At 52.1% G+C, this 21,882-nt stretch overlaps 1 protein-coding gene across 2 annotated transcripts in view; it reads left to right on the top strand.

Annotated features, from left to right (window-relative positions):
- Positions 1–21,882, top strand: part of LOC140388602 (plexin-A1-like) — a 626,216-nt gene that overhangs the window by 462,460 nt on the left and 141,874 nt on the right. For both annotated transcript variants that reach the window (XM_072473037.1, XM_072473038.1), the window contains exon 12: positions 16,607–16,797. In XM_072473037.1, the coding sequence (XP_072329138.1) occupies positions 16,607–16,797 (191 nt within the window). The remainder of the gene's footprint in view (positions 1–16,606; positions 16,798–21,882) is intronic.

Raw genomic sequence — 21,882 nt, 5'->3', positions numbered from 1 at the left:
TAGTGAAGTGACTGTGATATATTTCCAAGTCAGGATGGTGTGTGGCTTGGAGGGGAACTTCCAGGCGGTGGGGTTCCTATGTATCTGCTGCCCTTGTCCTTCTGGATGGTAGAGGTAACGGGTTTGGAAGGTGCTGTCGAAGGAACCTTGGTGAGTTCCTGCAGTGCATCTTGTAGACGGTACACAGGGCTGCGCCAATGTTGGAGGGGACGAATGGTTGTGACTGGGGTGCCCACGACATGTAGGAACATAGGACCTAGGAGCAGGAGGAGACCATTTAGCTCTTTGAGAGACTATTCCACCATCTAGTGAGGTCATGGATGACATGGGAGAGAATTCTCCAGCTCTTCTTCAAATGGCTCGGTGAGATCTTTAATCCACCTGAGCGGGCAGGAAGGACCTCGGTTTAACTGGAAAAAACATCACCTCTGCCCACGTGACACTCTCTCAGAACTCGAGGCAATGATCTTTGTTCATCCTGGCCTGATTTGAGATCACCCAAATCTTACATTCAGAGTGTGCTCCAATTCAGACAGGAAGTTACGAATCAGCAACAACTGGCATTTCTGGAGCTGACACAGCCCAGCAATACATTGCAAGGTGCTTCCTCAGTGTGTAATCAGACAAAATCTGACGGCGAGCCTGATGAGGTAGGACATGAGGTAGTTCTTACGCGTCTTAAAGGAAGAGCGAGCGAAAGGCGGAGAGGTTCTGGAAGGCAATTGCAGAGATTGGCGTCTTGACTCCTGAAGTCAGGGCTGCCAGTGGTGAGGCGAAGGTAATCAGGGATGCGCAAGACACCAGAATTGGAGGACACAGAATTCTCGGTCTCTTGTGCTGCCCCAAGATGGTGACCAAGCCTCCAATTAACTACGCCCAAGCTCTGGAATTCCCTCCCTTCGCCTCATCACCTCTCCAACTTGATTTTCTCCTTTGAGACGCTCCGGAAAACCTGGGTGGGGTTCTCTCAGCCCGGGGCCGGGCTGGGAACCCCGCGGCTGGGCCACGCCCCCCCCCCCCGACGCCGGCTCGCGATTCTCCCCTGGCACCATTGGCGCCGGCGTGGTTGGCACGGCGCCGGTCGTGGGCCGCTCTGCGCGGCTGGCCCGCCGATTCACGGCCCGGGATGGGCCGAGCGGCCAGAGTGAAAACGCCGAGTCCCGCCGACGCCGTCCACACCTGCTCTCGGCCGGCGGGAACTCTGCGCGGAAGGGTCAGGTGGCGGGGTGGGGGGTGGGGGGAAGGGGGGCTCCGACCCCGGGGAGGTCCTCCGATGTGGCCTGGCCCGCGATCGGGGCCCACCAATCGGCGGGCCGGCCTCTCTGTCCCCCGGCCTCTTTTCTTCCGCGCCGGCCCCTGTACTCCTGCGCCATGTTGCGTCGAAGGAGGCCGCCGTGCATGCGCGCGTTGGCGCCAGCGCCTCTATCCCGCGGGGCCCAGTTCGCCCCGGGATCGGCAGCTGGAGCGGCGCGAACCGCTCCAGCGCTGTGCTGGCCCCCTGTAGGGGCCAGAATTAATCCGGGCAGCGGCCCGTTCACGCCGTCGTAAAACGCCACGGCGTTTACAACGGTGTGGACACTCTGCCGCGGGATGGAGAATCCCGCCCCCTACCTCTGATCAGTCTTTTGGTCATTTGACCTACTATCTCCTTATTGGGCTTGGTGTCACCTTTTGTTTGATCATGTTCCTATGAAGCACCTTGTAATATTTCATTCAGCTAATGGTGCAAGATAAATCTAAGTTATTGTTTGTGGGGCTGGAGGAGGTTACAGAGATGGACAAATACTCTCATCCCATTTCTGTTTAAGGTGTAAAGGTTTTTTCTACTCTTCTTTGAGATCTGAGTGAGAGCAGGTAGAGATGGCCCAAACTGAGCTTTACCTTTCACCTGGCCAACCACTGGAAGAATGCAGCTTAGCTGTTTGACTGGATTCATTCCTGCCTGGGTCAACCCTGTTTGTCACCCACTCTTTCTTCATTTATCTTTTTCTTGGATAAATAAGACACTGTCCCTGACCCTACAATCCCTCCCCACTCCATACTGATGGCCAGGTTCTGGGTACCTCAAAGTGATCCTGTTACATGGACTCTATCCCGTTAACTTGGACAAGTTATTCTATTGGACAGGTTTATTAAGGATGATGATATAGATATAGAACATACAGTGCAGAAGAAGCCTATTCGGCCCATCGAATCTGCACCGACCCACTTAAGCCCTCACTTCCACCCTATCCCCATAATCCAATAACCCCTCCTAACCGTTTTTGGCCACGAAGGGCAATTTATCACGGTCAATCCACCTAATCTGCACGTCTTTGGTCTGTGGGAGGAAACCGGAGCACCCGGAGGAAACCCATGCAGCCACGGGGAGAACGTCTAGACTCCGCACAGACAGTGACCCAGTGGGGAATTGAACCTGGGACCCTGGCGCTGTGAAGCCACAGTGCTATCCACTTGTGCTACCGCACCACCTGGGGGTTCGCCTGCAAGTCACTCACCATCCTGACTTGCAAACATAGCAACCATTCCTTCAGTGTCGCTGGGTTAAAATTCTGATACTACCTCTCTAACAGCACTGTGGGTGTACCTACACCACACGGACTGCAGCGGTTCAATAAGGCAGCTCACCACCAGCTTCTTTTTTTAAGATAAATTTAGAGTACCCAATTCATTTTTTCCAATTAAGGGGCAATTTAGCGTGGCCAATCCACCTAACCTGCACATCTTTGGGTTGTGGGGACGAAACCCACGCAAACACGGGGAGAATGTGCAAACTCCACATGGACAGTGACCCAGAGCCGGGATCGAACCTGGGACCTCGGCGCCGTGAGGCTGCAGGGCCAACCCATTGCGCCGCCGTGCTGCCCTCCCACCGGCTTCTTGAGGGCAATTAGGGATGGGAAATTAATTCTGACCTAGCCAGTGGTGCCTGAAACCCATAAATTAATTTGGACAATGCATTGTAGCTGCGATCCACACACTGGAAACCAAGTAAATTAAGATCAGCCGTAACACATTAAAGGACAAACTGTATTTTATTTGCACTGTGGTGAATGTAAGCAATTGGTATGTATGTTATATTTTTGGCAGTAAAAGTTTTAAAAGCCTGGGTTAAGGTATATATTTGTTGCAGTGATGTTAAAGAACCTGGGTTAAGGTATCCAGACTATGTGTCTGTTAAAGCTGTAAATAAGAAGTTGGAAAAGGAGAAGTCATGATTGATTCTAACTATTTACTTATTTACATATAAAGGGCTCATGGAACATGGGTATGATTGCTGGAGATCCCTGGAGAGTAGTTCATTTATGAGGGGTTGTATTAGTCCTAGCTAAGCAGACCATGTGCCATCTTCATGGGAAACAGATGCTGCAATTAATGGGAGGAGCCAAGCCTGCCTGTAGTTTTGCATTTTGCCATAGTATTTGAGTCTGAAAGACAGAAAGATTTTAAGTTGAACAGCATTTATCTAATGCTGTGGGAGCATTCTCCCACAATCTAATGCTGTTAGATTGAGCAGAAATGTACAGGGTCTGCTTCTGAGACGTCTCTCTCTCCAAAAGTCTCCACACAACTGAGCAAGTAATCTGTTTTGTTAACTTTATTTATAAGCGATATTTGAACTGTATTGGGTTGCTTAATTGGAGTTAATAGGTAGTATAGACAGTAAGTTCAAGTGTTTCCTTGTGTTTAAGAATGGTTAATTGATGATTGCAAAGCTAGTTTCTTTGATATTAATGTGGTTAATTCTGTGTTGAAATCAAAGTTTGTTTCAACATTAAAAATACCTATGGGTCAGAGACGTCACTCCTGGGGTGAAGCATCCTTTCCTCACAATTAAAAACATTGTTTGAGGTTCTCGTCCGATACTCTAACAAATGTTGGGAAGACTGCACCCCAAGGTCAAAGTGTGAAATGTCCTAGTCCGTGAGTTGCAGTTTGCAGAAGACCCCGCGCTGCTATCCCACATTCATTGACAGCAACTTGTGGGTCGGCTCTCCCAGACTAGCAAGGAGTTTGGACTGACAATTATGCGCCAGGACAAGGAGACTCCACCTTCAATCAACATCGAGAACCTCACTCACGAGGTCGTCAACAGCTTCACAAACCTTGGATCAACAATTACCAGCAATCTGTCGCTGGATGCCAACATCAGCATCGGGATTGCCAAGGCCGCAGCTGTCCTGTCAAAGTTGAGAGGTCGAGGGTGGACCCACAGGCAGACTGATCAAAAATACAAAACTCCATGTGGACCAGGCTCGTATTGTCATCCTCCTCCTCCACAGTCGCGAAGCACGGGCGACAGTGACAAGCCAAGAAAAGCAGCTGAGCTTTCACCCCCGCTGCTTCAGATGAATATTGGGCATCACCTGGCAAGACAGAGGACCCGATTATGTAAGAACATCATCATGCAGGAAACCCCAGCAGGTTTGCTCTCTTGAACCTGCAACGACAGCGATGACTGGGTCACGTGAGCCAAATGGTTGACGGCCGCACCCACAAAGATGGGCTATGTGAGCTTGCTATCAGCACGAGGCCAACCACATCCGTAAAACCAGGACGCCTGCGAGCGAGGCTTCAAGCTGACTGGAATCGGAGTCAATGCATGGTAACCGGAGCGTTTGGAAACGAGCAGTCAGGAAGGGTGTGGAAAAAGCAGAAGACAACAGAAATGACCAGATGGCGGAAGAGAGAGAGCCGAGCAGAAAGAAAAAGACATCGGTCAACCTCGGGCCAAAGCGCTTAGCGTGTGCCAGGCAGGGACTGTCACTCACGAATCAGCCTCCACGCCAACAACAGACAATGTTCAGTCCAGAAGGGACGGACGCCCTGAGCGCGGTCCATCATCTCCAGAGGCAGATGCCTAACTAACTTCCTGCCCACAAGCATTACTCTGCGTCGCTGGGCTATCTCTGGGGCAGCACGGTAGCATTGTGGATAGCACAATTGCTTCACAGCTCCAGGGTCCTAGGTTCGATTCCCGGCTTGGGTCGCTGTCTGTGCGGAGTCTGCACGTTCTCCCCGTGTGTGCATGGGTTTCCACCGGGTGCTCCGGTTTCCTCCCACAGTCCAAAGATGTGCAGGTTAGGTGGATTGGCCGTGATAAATTGCCCTTAGTGTTGGGTGGGGTTACAGGGTTATCGGGATAGGGTGGAGGTGTTGACCTTGGGTAGGGTACTCTTTCCAAGAGCCGGTGCAGACTCGGTGGGCCGAATGGCCTCCTTCTGCACTGTAAATTCTATGATAATCTCGCTCGGCTAACCAGTGTAATTTGCTGCATGTAGTTTCAGGATCTGGCCACTAGGACCCTCTGCGGAGCAGCTTTCAGAAGCATATGTCACAGCACATTGGTCCAGGGCTAGTCAGGGCGAGCAACTGAATGCTGGGGCTTGAAATATCTGACTCCCCACTCGATAGACTTAATCCCAGAATCTAGGCTGACACTCCTCGGGCAGCACCGAGGGAATGCTGCATTCTCTGAGGTGCCGTCTTTCAGACCTTGGCTAGGTGGACGTAAAACCGTCAGTCTCGGGAGAAGAGCAGGGAGGTCCCTGCAGTTCATTCCTGCGTGAGATGATCGATTGTTTCCTCGATGCCGCCGTGGCACGACGGTCTTGCTTTGCAAAAAGCCCAGAAGACACCGTAAATACTCCAGTGGCTGGGTCACGTATTGCATGTATTAATCAGGGCAAGGTTGAGAAGGCCTTCATGAATAACCTCGCTGCTGGCCTTGCTCTCTGCCTCACGGACCAGGGGCGTCATTCTCCGACCCCCCGCCGGGTTGGAGAATCGCCGGGGACTGCCGTGAATCCCGCCCCTGCCGGTTGCCGAAGTCTCCGGCACCGGATATTCGGCCAGATCGGGAATCGGGCCGCGCCGGTTGGCGGGCTGCCCCCCCCGCTCGATTCTCCAGCCCGGATGGGCCGAAGTCCCGCCGATAAATTTCCTGTCCCGCCGGCGTGGATTAAACCACCTTTTGAACGGCGGGACAATGCGGCGTGGGTGTGCTCCGGGGTCCTGGGGGGGGGGGGGGGGCGGACGATCTGGCCCCGGGGGGTGCCCCCACGGTGGCCTGGCCCGCGATCGGGGCCCACCGATCCGCGGGTGGGCCTGTGCCGTGGGGGCACTCTTTCCCTTCCACCTCCGCCACGGTCTCCACCATGGCGGAGGCGGAAGAGACTCCCTCCAATGCGCATGCGTGGGAAACTGTCAGCGGCCGCTGACGCTCCCGCGCATGCGCCGCCCGGGGATGTCATTTCCCCACCAGCTGGTGGGGCAACAAAGACCGTTTCCGCCAGCTGGCAGGGCGGAAATCCCTCCGGCATCGGCCTAGCCCCTCAATGTTGGGGCTCGGCCCCCAAAGGCGCGGAATGCACCTTTGGGGCGGCGCAATGCCCGTCTGATTGGCGCCGCTTTGGGCGCCAGTCGGCGGACATCGCGCCGTTTCGGGAGAATTTTGCCCCAGCTGACCAGCCCACTGAGCTAAACCGGCCCCCTGTTTTATCAGCCGTTGGTGAAACTACACATGAAGTACTTTGTATAGTTTTGTTCTCCTCCAACTGACCAGTCTTGAGCAAAGAGTTGCTGAGGGCCACTCCTAATGCCCAACCTATTGATAATCCCGGGGATTATTGCTTCCATTTAAATGCTAATTCAGTCATCTATGTGTTCCTACTTAAGTGCATAGTGGCAGAGGATCGGAGAGGACCAACCAGAGTAGTGACTGCAGAAAGTAGGGTTGGAAATACCCAACTTTTGAACCCTCGTGTGTTCATTGATGCAAAAAAATAGTGACGGTTGTCAAGGGCACGGAAATGTCTCTTTGTGCCAGTCAGAATGATGTGATCACCTTCATGAGCAGTGTTTAATGAGAGAGCGTTTCCTCTGAGCCAACAGCCACTTGAGACTCTTCACACACTTGATTCTCCTCTTTCATTCAAAAGTCGAGAGAATGAATTTCGCTTTGAAATTCCTCCTGAAGAAGCGGGGCGGGTCTAAGGGGCTGTAATGTCGATGGGAAGCTTGAAGACCATTTTATTGCGCCTTGAAGTTTTTTAACTTTCAATCTCTCCTCGTACAACAATCCAGCCATCCTGGGAATCAGTCAGGTGAACCTTTGCTGCACTCCCTCTGTGGCAAGTATATTCTTCCTCATATGAGGAGACCAAAACGGCACATATATTCAATATTCTAAGTGTGGTCTCGCCAAGGCCCTGTCCAGCTGCAGTAAGACCTGCTCCCGTACTCAAGTCCTCTTGCCATGAAGCCCAACCTACCATTTGCCTTCCTTTTTAAAAAAATTTAGAGTACCCAATAATTTTCTCCAATTAAGGGGCAATTTAGCGTGGCCAATCCACCTAGCCTGCACATCTTTGGGTTGTGGGGGTGAAACCCACGCAGACACGGGGAGAATGTGCAAACTCCACACGGACAGTGACCCAGGGCCAGGATTCGAACCCGGGTCCCCAGCGCCGTAGTCCCAGCGCTATCCACGGCGCCACCGTGCTGCCCACCATTTGCCTTCCTAACTACTTGCTGTACCTGCTTGCTTTCCATCAGCGACTGGTGCAGAACGACACCCAGCCCCCTTTGTGAAGCATCAACATTTCCCATCCTAGCGCCATTTAAATGTTAAAGCTTCACCACTAAAGTTAGGGGCTGGTTTAGCACAGGGCTAAATCGCTGGCTTTGAAAGCAGACCACGGCAGGCCAGCAGCACGGTTCAATTCCTGTACCGGCCTCCCCGAACAGGCGCCGGAACGGGGCGACGAGGGGCTTTTCACAGTAACTTCATTTGAAGCCTACTTGTGACAATAAGCGATTTTCATTTCATTTTCAAGTTTTCCCAGTGAAGTTGAGCAGTGTCCTGTCAATCAAACCTGGCGTGTTTTGTTAAACTTCATTTTGGAGATGTGGGCAGTGCTGACCCGGCCAACGTTTTATTGCCCACCCCCATCGCGTTAGGCCACTTCTCTGCGCAGCCATTGCAAAGGGAATGGCCTGTACAAGTCAAAGAGTCTTCCTACTATTAGAACGGAGCATCAACTCAAAAACAGAATGCTGCAAGTCTGGAATAAAAACAAAAAATGCTTGAAAATCCTTGACAGGGCCGGGCAGCATCTGTGGGGAGAGAAACCGAGCTGGCGCTTTGGGTGGATGACCTTTTTTTCAGAAGTGGGAAAAGCGTCAGATTTCTGACCAGGAGAAAGGGCGAGGGTGTGGAACCGCAGCAAGAAAGGTGGGCCTCAGAGCGAGTGGAGGGCAGGGGGAGATTTCCTCGTTGTTTATCTCCCTCCTCAGAAGGTGGCACCCGCCTGGAGTGTTTCCGCCCCCCTCTCTAGTTTTTAAATTAGTTGTACAGTACCTTGTTGAGGCCACACATGATGTCTTGCGTACAGTTTTGCCCACTTCACTGAAGGAAGGGTATACTTCCCTTGGAGGGCGTGCCATGAAGGGTCACTCGTCTGATTCCTGGGATAAGGGGTTGTCTTATGAGGAGAGAGTCGGTGGGCTCGGCCTGTATTCCCTGGAGTTCGGAAGAATGAGAGACCATCTCTTTGAAACATATGGGGAGGTGCCTGGAGGATGTTTACCCTGGCTGGGGAATCTGAGGGGGGGGGGGGGGGCAGCCTCAGAATAAAGACGGCCATTTTGGACTGAGATGAGGAGAACTGTTTGTGAGTCTTTGATATTCTGTGGGCTGGATTCGGTGGTCGGCGACGGCGAAATCACGTTCGTCAATCAGCCGGAGAGTACCGTCCCCGCCGATATCGGGGGCGGCGTTGCTTTTGCAATGCCGCACCCCCTCCAAAGCGACATACACAGTGAGCACGCCGTGCGCCGTATCGACGGCCTCAGGTCATTGCCAGAGGCCCGCCCCCCCCCGGGTGCTCCGCCCCCGACCGGGCGAGCTGCCGACGGCGCGGGACACGTGTGGTATCATCCGTCGGGAACTCGGCGTGGCGGCTGCGGACTCAGTCCAGCGCCACCACAGTCGGGCGAGGGCCGATCCGTGGGCAGGGGCGGACTTTGTCAGGGGCTGGGGGCACTGTTGGGGGGTGGTCCGGGGCTCACGAGCCGGCCAAAGTGGGGGGAGGGGGCATTATTTGGCAGGCCGGGTCCGCGGGCGGCTGGCGCCATGTTGCACGGCGCGGACGCTGAAGGCCGCTGTCGTGAGTAGACACAGCCACGGATCCGGTAATTCTCCAGGCTGTATCGGCAGCTAGTGCCGGGTGCTCTACCCTGCTGGCATGCTAGCCCCCAGCAAAATGGGGAATCGGTGGCCGTTTTGCGCCCAATGTTCGGGCGTAAAACGCCACGGTTCCCACGCTGGCATGAGGGCGTAGCTTCAGAACCAGAGAATCCAGCCCTGAGAGCTGTGAATGCAGAGTCATTGGGAGTAAATTGATGACCGAGGCGGGTAGTTTTGGAGTACCGAGGGAGTTGAGGGATATGAGAATAACAGGGGAAGAGGGCAAAGCTTAGCCATGATCTTAGGCCGGGATTCTCCGGTACCCGCAGGGTGGGACGTACCGGCGCCGAGGAGCGGCGTGAACCACTCCGGCATCGTGCCACCCGGAAGGTGCGGAGTCCTCCGCACCTTCGGGGCTAGGCCGGCGCTGTCGTGGTTGGCGGCGTGCCAACCGGCGCCGAAGGGCCACCGCTGGCTGGCGCCATCGTGTTCCCAGAACCGCTGCCGTGATTCCTGCGCATGCGCAGGGGGTTTCTTCTCCGCACCGGCCATGGCGGAGCCTTACACAGGCCGGCGCGGAGGGAAAGAGTGCCCCCAGGGCACAGGCCCGCCCACAGATTGGTGGGCCCCGATCGCGGGCCAGGCCACCGCGGTCCCCCCCCCCCCCGGCCGGATCCCCCCACACCACCCCGAGGACTCCACAGGCCGCCCTCAGAGCCAGGTCCCGCCGGTACGGACCTGGTCTAATCCACGCCGGCGGGACTGGCCGAAAACGGGCGGCCGCTCGGCCCATCGGGGACCGGAGAATCGCCGGGGGGCGGGGGGCGGGGGGGGGGGGGCCCCGCTGCCAATGGCCCCCAACCGGCGCGGCGCGATCCCCGCCCCTGCCAAAAAACCGGCGCCGGAGAATTCGGCAGCCACCGTTGGAGCGGCGGGGCGGGATGCCCGCCGCTCCCCGGCGAATCTCCGACCCGGCGGGGGGTCGGAAAATCCCGAAGGGCAGAAAGGCCTACCCAGGCCCTATTCTTGATGAGTCAAGCAGATTGGTGTGTGACTGGAGTCACGCACAGACCTCGATCAGGTAAAGGGCAGCAAGTTACCGTCCCTGAATAACATTAGTGAGCCGGGGGGACTTTTTTTAACAATTATCCAGAACCTCATCGTCAATTCTGCTCACTTCAGATTTTCTATTTCCTTGAATTGAATTGAAATTCTTTACCTGCTGACTGTGAGATTTGATTCCAACTTCTTTGGATTCCTGTTCCAGTAACATGACTATTCCACTACCCCATAGTTTATAGTTCCGCGAGAGAGTGCTGTCATTAAAGTAAACACTGGACTGAAATCTTGCAGCAAAGAATAAAGATGAAGTTTCCATTGGTAATGTACAAAACCGGGTTTGCAGTCCATCCTTCTATCTATCTTCAACGGCACCTATTCTCTGTCACGTAGCTGCTACACCCCGTTCACAAGCTGGGCGTTATCTCTGTTCTTGCACTTAAGTTGTTCAAATTCTGGGGGCGGCACATTGGCACAGTGGTTAGCACTGCTGCCTCACGGCGCTGAGGACCCAGGTTCGAATCCCGGCTCTGGGTCACTGCCCGTGTGGGGTTTGCACATTCTCCCTCTGACTGCGTGGGTCTCACCCCCACAACCCAAAGATGTGCAGGGTAGACAAATTGGTCACGCTGAATTGCCTCTTAATCGGGGGAAACAAAATAATTGGGTACTCTAAATTTATTTTTTAAGAAGTTGTTGCAAATTCTTCTCGGTCTCCCGGCCAGCTCTTGTTGACTCTGCATGTTTGCTGCCTTGCCTCTGCCCCTCCTTCCCTAAATCCTGTCGCCCGCAACCCCCAACCCTAACCCAACCAGGGCAACTATAGTGGTTAGCACTGTAGCTTCAAGGCGCCAGGGTCCCAGATTCGATTCCCCGCTGGGTCACTGTCTGTGCGGAGTCTGCACGTTCTCCCCGTGTCTGGGTGGGTTTCCTCCGGGTGCTCCGGTTTCTTTTTAAAAATTTAGAGTACCCAATTCATTTTTTCCAATTAAGGGGCAATTTAGCGTGGCCAATCCACCTACCCTGCGCACCTTCGGGTTGTGGGGGAGAATGTGCAAACGCCACACAGACTGTGACCCAGAGCCGGGATCGAACCTGGGACCTCGGTGCCGTGAGGCAGCAGGGCTAACCCACTGCGCCACCGTGCTGCCCTGCTCCGGTTTCTTCCTACAAGTCCCGAAAGACGCTATTAGGTATTTTGGACATTCTGAATTCTCTGTCTGTGTACCCGAACAGGCGCCGGAATGCGGCGACTAGGGGATTTTCACAGTAACCTCATTGCAATGATAATGTAAACCTACTTGTGAAAATAAAGATTATTATTAGTATTATAACTCTGGCACAAATATGTCTTGCGTTTTCCTCTTGAGTTAAAGATAAGAGTCAGGAGTAGGCTATTCGGCCCCTCTAGCCTGCTGCACCATTCAGTATGATTGTGGCTGATCTTCTCCCCCAAACCCCACTCCCCACGAGCCTGGGGGTTTGGTCTATTAGACCCCCCGGCGGTCTCTTGGCTGAGGTGGCCCATCAAGGGGCCTGGTCCTAAACTCAGCTGAAGAGGGGGCAATATTTTACCAACTTCCCTCAAGTCAGGTGGAGAACTGGTCGCCAACCATCCAGGGTGCTCCTTCACTGCTTGTCCAAGGGATCGCTGGGGCCCTGTGATTCGCGTCGTGTTCACTTCGCGTCACTAAGCACGGCAGTTAGTATTCCTCAGAATCGCCAGGTTCAAAACCGCTCCCTCTACGGGTTGCCAACCCTCCAGGATTGTCCTGCAGTTTGCGGGAAGTAAAGGCCAATCTCCCGGACATTGTCAAAAGCAACATTTGGCGGAGGGAAGGGGTTGGCGAGAGAGGGAAGGTGTTTAAAATAAAATGGTGCTTTTGTTTTCATTTTCGCTGATCCCGCTTTTGTTAATGATCTGTTGGTGACTGGGAGTGGGGAAGGGGAGGTAAAGGCTGATTCTGACAGTAAGGAACCACCTGACCAGGTACCTGAACGCCTGTAAACCTCCCGACTGGCTGTGTGTTACTGAGGTAAATGGTGTTCGGGGCGGGGGGGGTGGAATTGAATGCATTATGGACGTGGCAGGTGAGGAATGGATTGTCAGCAGCATAAAACTGTTCTCCCGTGCCTTGCTGTCTTTGTTCTTCGCTTGTTTAGCCCAGCAATTGGCTGCGTGCCTCTGAAAGGCTAGGCCTGGCCCACCGTCGCTCGACAGGCCCCTCGATAATGAAATTAGGCCAGGGGAGATTTTTCTTTTGCGCTGTTGACAAATGAGCTCCTCGACTCATCCATTAAAGCTAGCAGCCAAGCAAGTGCCTGTGGGGCCCTGAGCGATGAGGTTGGCGTAAATTAGCTAGAGTTGTGCGGGCAGTAAAGTTGCAGACTTTTTCGTAGGAATGTCAATGTAATTACAGCTCCCCTTTACGGCTCATTTTAATTCTGCAAAGGTTACCTCGTGGACAAAGTCAAAACTAGCCAAAGCCCCTGGTTTTGTAGAAAGATTAATATGCCGAAAGCAATCCTGGGGGAAAGAAAAATCATTGGGTGAGGTTAAAATAAAACGGAGCTTTAGTTTTAATCTCCTCTGAGTGCCTGTGTTCACCAGTTATTCGCGATGGCGGTGGAGTTAGAAAAGGCCAAATCTGTCAGATAGGAATTATGTAACCAAGTAATGAAGGGTCCGTTAAATTTCCAACTGCGTTGAAAGGCGTTGGGTGAGCAGTGACGAGAGTGCAGAGCTGGGATGTTGCGATGTCAATGACACCGTCTCGAGAAATGCATCTGGTCAGAGCTGGTAACCTTCCGCAAAAATTTGTTTTAAAATTTTCTTTTCAACAATCTTTATTGCCACAAGTAGGCTTACATTAACACTGCAGTGAAGTTACTGTGAAAATCCCCGAGTCGCCACTTTCCGGCGCCTGTTTGGGTACACTGAGGGAGAATTCAGAATGTCCAATTCACCTAACGTCTTTTGGGACTTGTGGGAGGAAACCGGGGCACCTGGAGGAAACCCACGCAGACACGGGGAAAACGTGCAGACTCCGCATAGACAGTGACCCAAGCCGGGAATCGAACCTGGGACCCTGCCGCTGTGAAGTTACCGTGCTACCCACAAACCATGGAGGAGGACTGACTGACATTGCTCCTGTTTTCTGCAAATGAAAAATACAATGCCTTGGAGCGGTAGCAGAGGAAGGAATTGGCTATCGGCAGTGAAAAACTGTGAACACCAACTGTTTTGTCATGTTTACTGTTTTCGTTCATAACCTGCTGGGTGGGGTAATCCTTTACTCTCTCTCAGACTCCATGGCCCGTTTTTGAACATTCTTACAAAGCCTCTTGGTGAAGGTACGCAGACGTTGGCAGTGCTGAGCTGTATGAAGGACGCAGAGGCAGTGAGAAGGGTCTGTGGACCAGGAGGGATGGAGATACGGTTCCCAAGCCTCCAGCCGTGACCTCCCGGAGTCTCCTGGAAACAAAGATTCTTCTCAGGGGCACGGCTGTGAGTGAAAACCCGAAGAAAAATAATTTTGGGCACTCTAATAATTATGGGTAAAGAGGGGGAAAAGGACTGTTTAACTTGACAGACAAAAATGACCCATTGGGGCTTTTAACTCTTTAGAATTGGCTGTCTGAAGACGGGGCAATGCATTGGGAAGATGATTGATGGAAGGGGACGCAATTGGAGGAGAGTGGTTATGTGATCAACCCTTCAAGCAGATACTCAACTCGAGCTGGTGGAGCCAAGAGAGAGCAGCCAGCTAAAAAAATGAGAGATTTTTGAGGAAATGATGGACCTCGTTGATTCCGAGATCTCTTGAGGCCTCTATTGAGTATTGGTAAAACTGTCAGAGGTGTGCCTTACAATTGATTTGTCTACCTATGGAGGTGAACAGGAGGCAGGTCCATGAGGCGGATTAGCAGTAGGCCAAGCCAGGTAAAACGAGATGTTTGTGAGGGGCAGGTGGTTATAACTGAGATAGAGGAGAGCGTCGCTAAGGAGTTTGACAAGGTAGACAGTGGGAGATTGTTTCTCCCTGCGGGGGGGAGTGGGATGGGGTGGGTGGGGGGGGGGGGGTGCGCTGTCTCGGGATAAGAGGCCGATCATTCAGGACTGAGATGAGGAGAACTTTCTTCACTCAGAAGGTTGTGAATCTTTTCAATTCACTGAACCCAGTCCCGTCGTTGAGTATATTTAAGACTGGGATTGACAGATTATTAGTCTTGGGATCGAGAGGTAAGGGGAGCGGGTGGGAATGTGGCGTTGAAGCGCATCATGATTGTGTTGAGTAGTGGAGCAGGCTGGAGGACCTGTGTGGTCCACTCCTGCTCCTCGGTTTGCATGTTCTTACAGAAAGAGGAGGGGCTAATGTATGCAGGAAGGGGAATAGCTTCTTCGAAATTCCTTCATAAGATGTGGATGTTTATGGCAAGGCCCTTTCCTAATTGCCTTGCTTCGCCATTTCAGAGGGACAGTTAATAATAATCTTAATTAGTGTCACAAGTAGGCTTACATTAACACTGCAATGAAGCTACTGTGAAAATCCCCTTGTTGCCACACTCAGGCGCCTGTTCGGGTACACGGAGGGAGGATTCAGAAAGTCCAATTCACCTAACAGCACGTCTTTCGGAACTTGTGGGAGGAACCCGGAGCGCCCGGAGGAAACCCACGCAGTCACGGGGAGAACGTGCAGACTCCGCACAGGCAGCGACCCAAGCCGGGAATCGAACCTGGGACCTTGGTGCTGTGAAGCAACAGTGTTAAGCACTGTGCTATCGTGCCACCCAAGAGTCAACTGCAATGCTGTGGGTCTAGAGTCACATGTAGGCCAGGCCGGGTAAGGACAGCAGATTCCTTTCCCGAAAGGACATTGATGAACCAGCTGAGATAAATGTGTGAAATGATAACGGGGTTGCTGACATCTATGCTCTTGTGTGTAACAGAGTGCAGTGTGTTTAGCAAACTGTGACTCAGAACCTCACAGCAGAATTCGAACAAGGCTGCATTTCTTGCTCGCGTTGTGCTAATCGCTTCTGTAATGAATAGTTTTAAAATGTTGCCTTGATTTTGGGGGCGTAGCAGCTTTCAAACAATTAACAGCGAATTATGCCTCTTTGTTCACTAATTATTACAAAGGCGCAATTAAATTCTCCTCGGTCAAATGGGATGCGACTGTTGCAGACTGAACCCCTGCACTTGTCTCTTCTAACCAAGCTGCTCGCGTCACCGGGGAATGGAGTTTCTCCTTGTCCATGATGGATTACGGGCTCCCTCCCTCCAGCGACACACTTGCCTGAATGCAGAGTAGCTCTGTGCAGGACCCAGGGGCCTGTAGCCACAGTGCACACTGCCCAACAATCCTGGGTGCAGAGAAATGAGTTGCCCCGGCTGTGACAGCCACTCGGGCCTACCCGCCCATGAGGACTGAGGCCTACAGGGTCCCCGACAGCCTCTGGGGCCAACTCGATCTCTGCAGGTGTAATCAATCAGCCAGGCTGCCTGGTCAAAGATATCACTGAGGACCTGTGTCGGATTATAGAGCTGGTTAACTTGTGCTGCAGAAGGATTAGTCTTCGGAGTCAATGGGCTTACAGTTGTCCAATGCAATATATTTTTCGGGAATATAAATTTGTAGTCCTGCTTTATCTAAGAAACCCACATTGTAGAAGCTGGGCCCACTTTAATACCCAGTGAGCGCAATGCTGCTTTTGGTGCCAGCTCACAGTGGCATGGGTTTTTAAAAACTTTGTTGGTGGGATTTGGGTGTCTGGGGTCCAGCATCTATTGCCTGAATTTTCCTTGAGGAGGTGGTGGTGAGCTGCCTTCTTGAACTGCTGCAGTCCCTGTGCTGCAGGTACACCCGCACTGTTCGGGAGGGAGTACCTGGATTTGGACCCAGCGACAGCGAAGGAGCGGCGAGTCAGGGTGGCGAGTGGCTTGGAGGGGAACCTCCAGGTGGTGGTGCTCCCCATGTGCCCAAGGCCCTTGCCCTTCTAGATGGTAGTGATCGTGGATTTGGAAGGGGCCTGCAGATGTTACTGCAGTGCATCTTGTAGATGACACACACGTCTAACTGCGCGTCGGCGATGTTAGATAGAGTCTTCCACAGCACAGTTTGTTCTGCTTTGCAGATGGTTGTGAACTTTAATGAGCTGTCAATAAGGAACTCTCTATGACGGAGCTTCACATTTTCTGCTGTTTGGCACCAACCCGGGAGTAGGGTGTGTCTGATTGTGTGGACAAAGTGTTCCCGTAGACTTTCTGTCTCGAAACCCTCTCAGCATTAGTTCACTGACCGTGTCTGGAACCGTGTAACACCTGCTTCGCCTTTCTCTCCTCCCTCTCTGCAGCTCACCTGTACAAGTGCACCGCCCTCCGGGAGAGCTGTGGACTGTGCCTGAAAGCGGATCCAAAGTTTGAGTGTGGCTGGTGCGTGCTGGAGAAGAAGTGCATGCTCCGGCAGGACTGCCAGGCCCCCGCCAGCGACTGGATGCACCAGCACAGCACCAACAGCAGGTGCACCGACCCCAAGATCACCAAGGTAGGCCGCTTCAGCCATCTTCTTTCCTGTAAATCGTTCCTGGGGTGGGAGTGGGCCCAGCATTTGGTGTCCACATCCCTCATTGCCCTTGGGTGGTGGCGAGCTGCCTGCAAGTGAGTGCCATGCGAGGCAGCTCACCACCACCAGAGGGCAGTTCAGAGTCAGTAACATTGCTGTGGGTCTGGAGTTATGTGGAGGCCAGACCGGGTCAGGCAGGCAGATTTCCTCCCCTGAAGAGCACTAATGGACCAGATGTTTTTTTAATGACAATCCAGGCGTTTCGAGATCATGGTGGCCGTGTTTGGCATTAATTCATTGAGTTTAAAGTTCCAGTGATGAGGTGGGATTTTAACTTGTGTCTCTGGAGTATTCAGCCAGGGTTACTAACCCAGTAGTCTTACCATTGTGCTTCCACCCCCGGCTCAGACTGCTCTGTGTGACACTCCCCAAACCCACCCCAAACCAAAGCCATGGGGTAATAAATCTAAGCAATGGCCCCGTAATAAATCCCTGTGCAGCGGGAAAGAAACGCAAAAAGTAATGAAAGGTTCACTTGTGATGAAGACAGCTGTTCTCATCGCCTCACGACCAGGATATCCAAAGGGTTACCATGATGAGGGGGACTAGACTTTGTGTTTAAAGTGAACACCATGGTGTGACAAAGTGCACCCATTTATTAATCTGACCCACATTCAGGCCATTGCTATATCACTAAAGTTGTCCCAGTTAGTTCACGGCCTTGAAGATATAGAAAATGGGCAAATGAATGAATTGATTTTAAAGGCTGCAAAAATACACCAAAACATGGTGACTTTGGTGTCATGTTTTAAGATCGAGAGACACCAATTTGTGTTTATTCAGTGCCTTGCAGTGGAGCACCATATTTAACTCCTCTCAACTCTGATCTTTTGCTCTGGTGAACTGATGATAGTCTTATGACAGAAATGACGCATTCATTTTTTTACACAACGTGGGGATTGCGAGAAGGTCACGAGGTGATTCAGGGAAGTGTAACGTTTTGCAGATTGCGTTTGGCAGATTGAAAACTGTGTCCTCCCTCCCTTCCCCTCCCTCCCTCCCTTCCACTCCCTCACCCTCTCCCTCTCTTTCCCTCCCCCTCCCTCTCTTTCCATCCCTCACTATCTCTTTCCCTCCCTCACTATCTCTCTTTCCCTCCCTCCCTCTCTTCTTCCCCTTCTTCCCTCCCTCTTTTCCCCTCCCTCCCTCTCTCCCTCTCCCCCTCCCTCTCCCCGCCCTCTCTCCCTCTCCCCGCCCTCCCTCACTCTCCCCCTCCCTCCCTCCTTTCCTCCTCTCCCATTCTCCCACGATGATGGTTTTACTAATTATAACAAGATATTTTGTTCCCTCTCTATGCTGTTCATTTCTTTCCTTCCCTGTGTGTTAAGTGTGTTTTTTAAAGTACGGAATGGCATGTTTTAAAATGTTCTCTTCTGCCAACTCACAACCTCTGTTGCCATGTTTAAAAATTCAGCTTCGTCTTTGAAGTGTTTTTTCCCCAGTCCTTTGCGTTGAAGGATGTTGGAGTTTGGGGGCATAGTGCATTGGAAAAGAGTAACATTGACAGCGACACAAATTCAGTTACCCGAGGGGAGACTTCATTCTTGGGAGAGTTCTATGACTTTTAAAACCAAAGAAATGGTTGCCCCCAGAAACTAATTATCTAGCAAGCAGAATTTCTGCTTCTGTACTTTCCATTTCGGGCCTCAGGGCCTGGTACTTTATTTTCTTGCTGTCTCTCCTGCCACTTGTTCTGTTGTTGGCAGAGCGTTTTCAGCTTGTCATCTGATGTTCCAGCAAGGCCATCTGGCGCAGAGACCTCCGGTGCCGCGACGCTGCACAGGTCTGGAGACTGCATTCCCCTCACGCACCTCTGTGGCCTCCTGAAGACACCGCGCATGTTCCTCCCTGGTTGGCGTTGGCAGGGGTGCCAGATGCAGTTCTTCAGAAGGAAGCGCTTGCTGCATTTGGCTGATTTTGAGGAGGGGGGGAGGGCACGTATTGGCCCACCTTTGCCGTTGCACTCCGACTCTTGCAAGCAGCTGCCTCCTGTTGACTCTTTGCAGCAAAGGTCGAACAGGGTTGTCCATAATCCTTGGAGAGAGGCCTCGGGCACGAGAGGCCAGACTAGATTTGATCACAGGGCCCATGGGAAGAGACTCCCCACGCCACGTGAAAGTCCTTTGAGAGGGGAGCTTTACCTGAGTGATCCAAGGATAAGAGAATTTAATTACAAAGTTGGGTTGAAGAAGCTGAGGTTGTTCCCCTTTATGCAAAGGAGATTGGTGGGGGGGTGGGTGGGGGGGGGGGGGGGGGGGGGGGGGGTTGGAGGGCCGGACCATATCACTGCATATTTAGATAAGGTGGTTTAGCTGAAGGGGCAGCACGGTAGCATTGTGGATAGCACAATTGCTTCACAGCTCCAGGGTCCCAGGTTCGATTCCCGGCTTGGGTCACTGCCTGTGCGGACTCTGCACGTCCTCCCCGTGTGTGCGTGGGTTTCCTCCGGGTGCTCCGGTTTCCTCCCACAGTCCAAAGATGTGCAGGTTAGGTGGATTGGCCGTGATAAATTGCCCTTAGTGTCCAAAATTGCCCTTAGTGTTGGGTGGGGTTACTGGGTTATGGGGATAGATCATAGATCATAGATCATAGAATTTACAGTGCAGAAGGAGGCCATTCGGCCCATCGAGTCTGCACCGGCTCTTGGAAAGAGCACCCTACCCAAGGTCAACACCTCCACCCTATCCCCATAACCCTGTAACCCCACACAACACTAAGGGCAATTTTGGACACTAAGGGCAATTTATCATGGCCAATCCACCTAACCTGCACATCTTTGGACTGTGGGAGGAAACCGAAGCACCCGGATTAAACCCACGCACACACGGGGAGAACGTGCAGACTCCGCACAGACAGTGGCCCAAGCCGGAATCGAACCTAGGGCCCTGGAGCTGTGAAGCAATTGTGCTATCCACAATGCTACCGTGCTGCCCAGGGGAGGTGTTGACCTTGGGTGGGGTGCTCTTTCCAAGAGCCAGTGCAGACTCGATGGGCTGAATGGCCTCCTTCTGCACTGTAAATTCTATGATACAAGGATGAGGGGAACAGAGATTTACGGTTTTGGGCAAGAGATGGATGAGGGAACTGAGGAGGAACATTTTAACCCAGCAGTTATTAATGACTCGGAACGCGTGCTGTGTGTGGGGATGGTGGAAGTGGAGACACGGATTTCAAAAAGGGGCACTTGAGGGACATAAACCGACAGGGCTGTGGGGATAGAGTGGGAGAATATGACGAACTGGATTGCTCTCCAGAGAGCCGGCTTGGACTCGATGGGCCGAATGGCCTTTCTCTGTTCCTTTTCGCCACTGTCAACTTAACGCTCTGCACTATTCAGTACCCTGGCTCTGAATTTGTTGACTCGCTACACGCAAGCAGCATTTATTCTCCATGCTGCTAACAGAATTCCTTGTGTTCCCGTTCATGTCTTAGTGTTGTCTCCTCACTGGCATTCGAGTGCAAAGTCAAAGATTGGATGAGCTTTCATTCGTATAAAAACTATCCGAGAAGAGGAGGTACCTGGGCTTCAAGGGTTAATTTACGAGGAACGATCAGGCAAACATAAGATTGCATTCCCGGGAATTTAGAAGGCTGAGGGATTATTTGAGCACGGTTGTCAAGATATTGAGGGGGACCGATAGGCTAGTCGGCGAGAAACTATTTCTGCCGGTAGGGGAGTCCAGGGGAAAGAGCCTAAAAATTAAAGACATGTCTTTCGGGAATCAAATCAGGAAGCACAGCTCCACACAACGGGAATGAGAAGTTTGGAACTCTCTTCCACTAAAAGTAGTCGGTGCTTGATCAATTGTTAATTCTAAATCTATGATTCAAAGATCATTTTTAAGCAAAGGATTTGAGGGATAAGGCACAAAGGTGGGTAATGTGTCGTTAGGTCACAGGTCAGTCTCGATCCTGTTGAACGGTGGAATAGGCCAAAGGGGCTAAACCTCTTCCTCCTTTCCCTGGGTGTCAGTGTTTACTATATCAGGCGATCCCAAAGTGTTTCCCAGTTGATGGGTATGCTTTTCAAGTGTTGCCACTGTTGTAATGTCGGAAAGGTGGCAGCCAAGTTGTGCAAAGTAAGCTCTCACGTTCATCGATGTGACGGTTAACAGGTAACCCGGTTTTCTCTTGTTGGGCGAGGGACAAATATTGTCCGGGGTGTCATGACCACATTAATATATCATGGTGCAATCACACACACACACACACTGATGGACAGGTAGATGGACCAACCAACACACACACAACATCACAGCCAATCACCAGTGAGACCACACGCACTATAGACAGGGAACACCACAGTTCCCGCTCATTCTACCAGGAGATAGCTCAGAGCACAGAGCTCACAGCGCACCACTCAGACATACACCATGTGCTGAGTGCCTCACTAAGATAGTGCTAGGGCTGGGTCCACAGGTTAGCTGGTGAAGTACAAACCACAGCCAGAAGTTAATAGTTATTATTGTACAGAATAATAAAACAGAGTTGTACCATCTACAACCGTGTTGGTTCGTTTGTGTATCGGAACACCCAACACGACAGGGGGCACTTTGGAGAACTCGCCCTGTTCACCTGAGAGAGAGCAGACCATCATCCTCGCTTTAACATTCCACCCGAAAGGTGGAACATCTGACAGTGCGGTGTCATGATATGCAAACATGCAGCTAATGAACACTTAGAATAGGACACGACCAATGAGCAGTCAGGACACTCGGGGGTGGTATCTCACTATAGAAGGGATGAGGCACTCACACCCGGCCTCTTTCCACAGACCAACATCTACAGAGTGAGACAGGGTGTATCCTCAGCATCACATCCCAGCACGTGGCTCAGAGCAAGGCTGGTTCAGTTAGACTGAGTTACTACATTTAGATTAGCAGAGAGTCAAACTCATTGAGAACTGTGCTAATAGTTCAATAAAACGCATTTAACTCACTTCAAAGTCTGTAGCATCTTTTACTTAAAACTGCACCAAGTGGCAGCCTGTGTTATTCCAAACTACAT

The sequence above is a fragment of the Scyliorhinus torazame genome, chromosome 13, assembly GCF_047496885.1.
Source record: "Scyliorhinus torazame isolate Kashiwa2021f chromosome 13, sScyTor2.1, whole genome shotgun sequence".
Lineage (NCBI taxonomy): Eukaryota > Metazoa > Chordata > Chondrichthyes > Carcharhiniformes > Scyliorhinidae > Scyliorhinus > Scyliorhinus torazame.
Note: the sequence above shows the minus strand (reverse complement) of the source record. Positions and strands in the feature narration are given on the sequence as shown.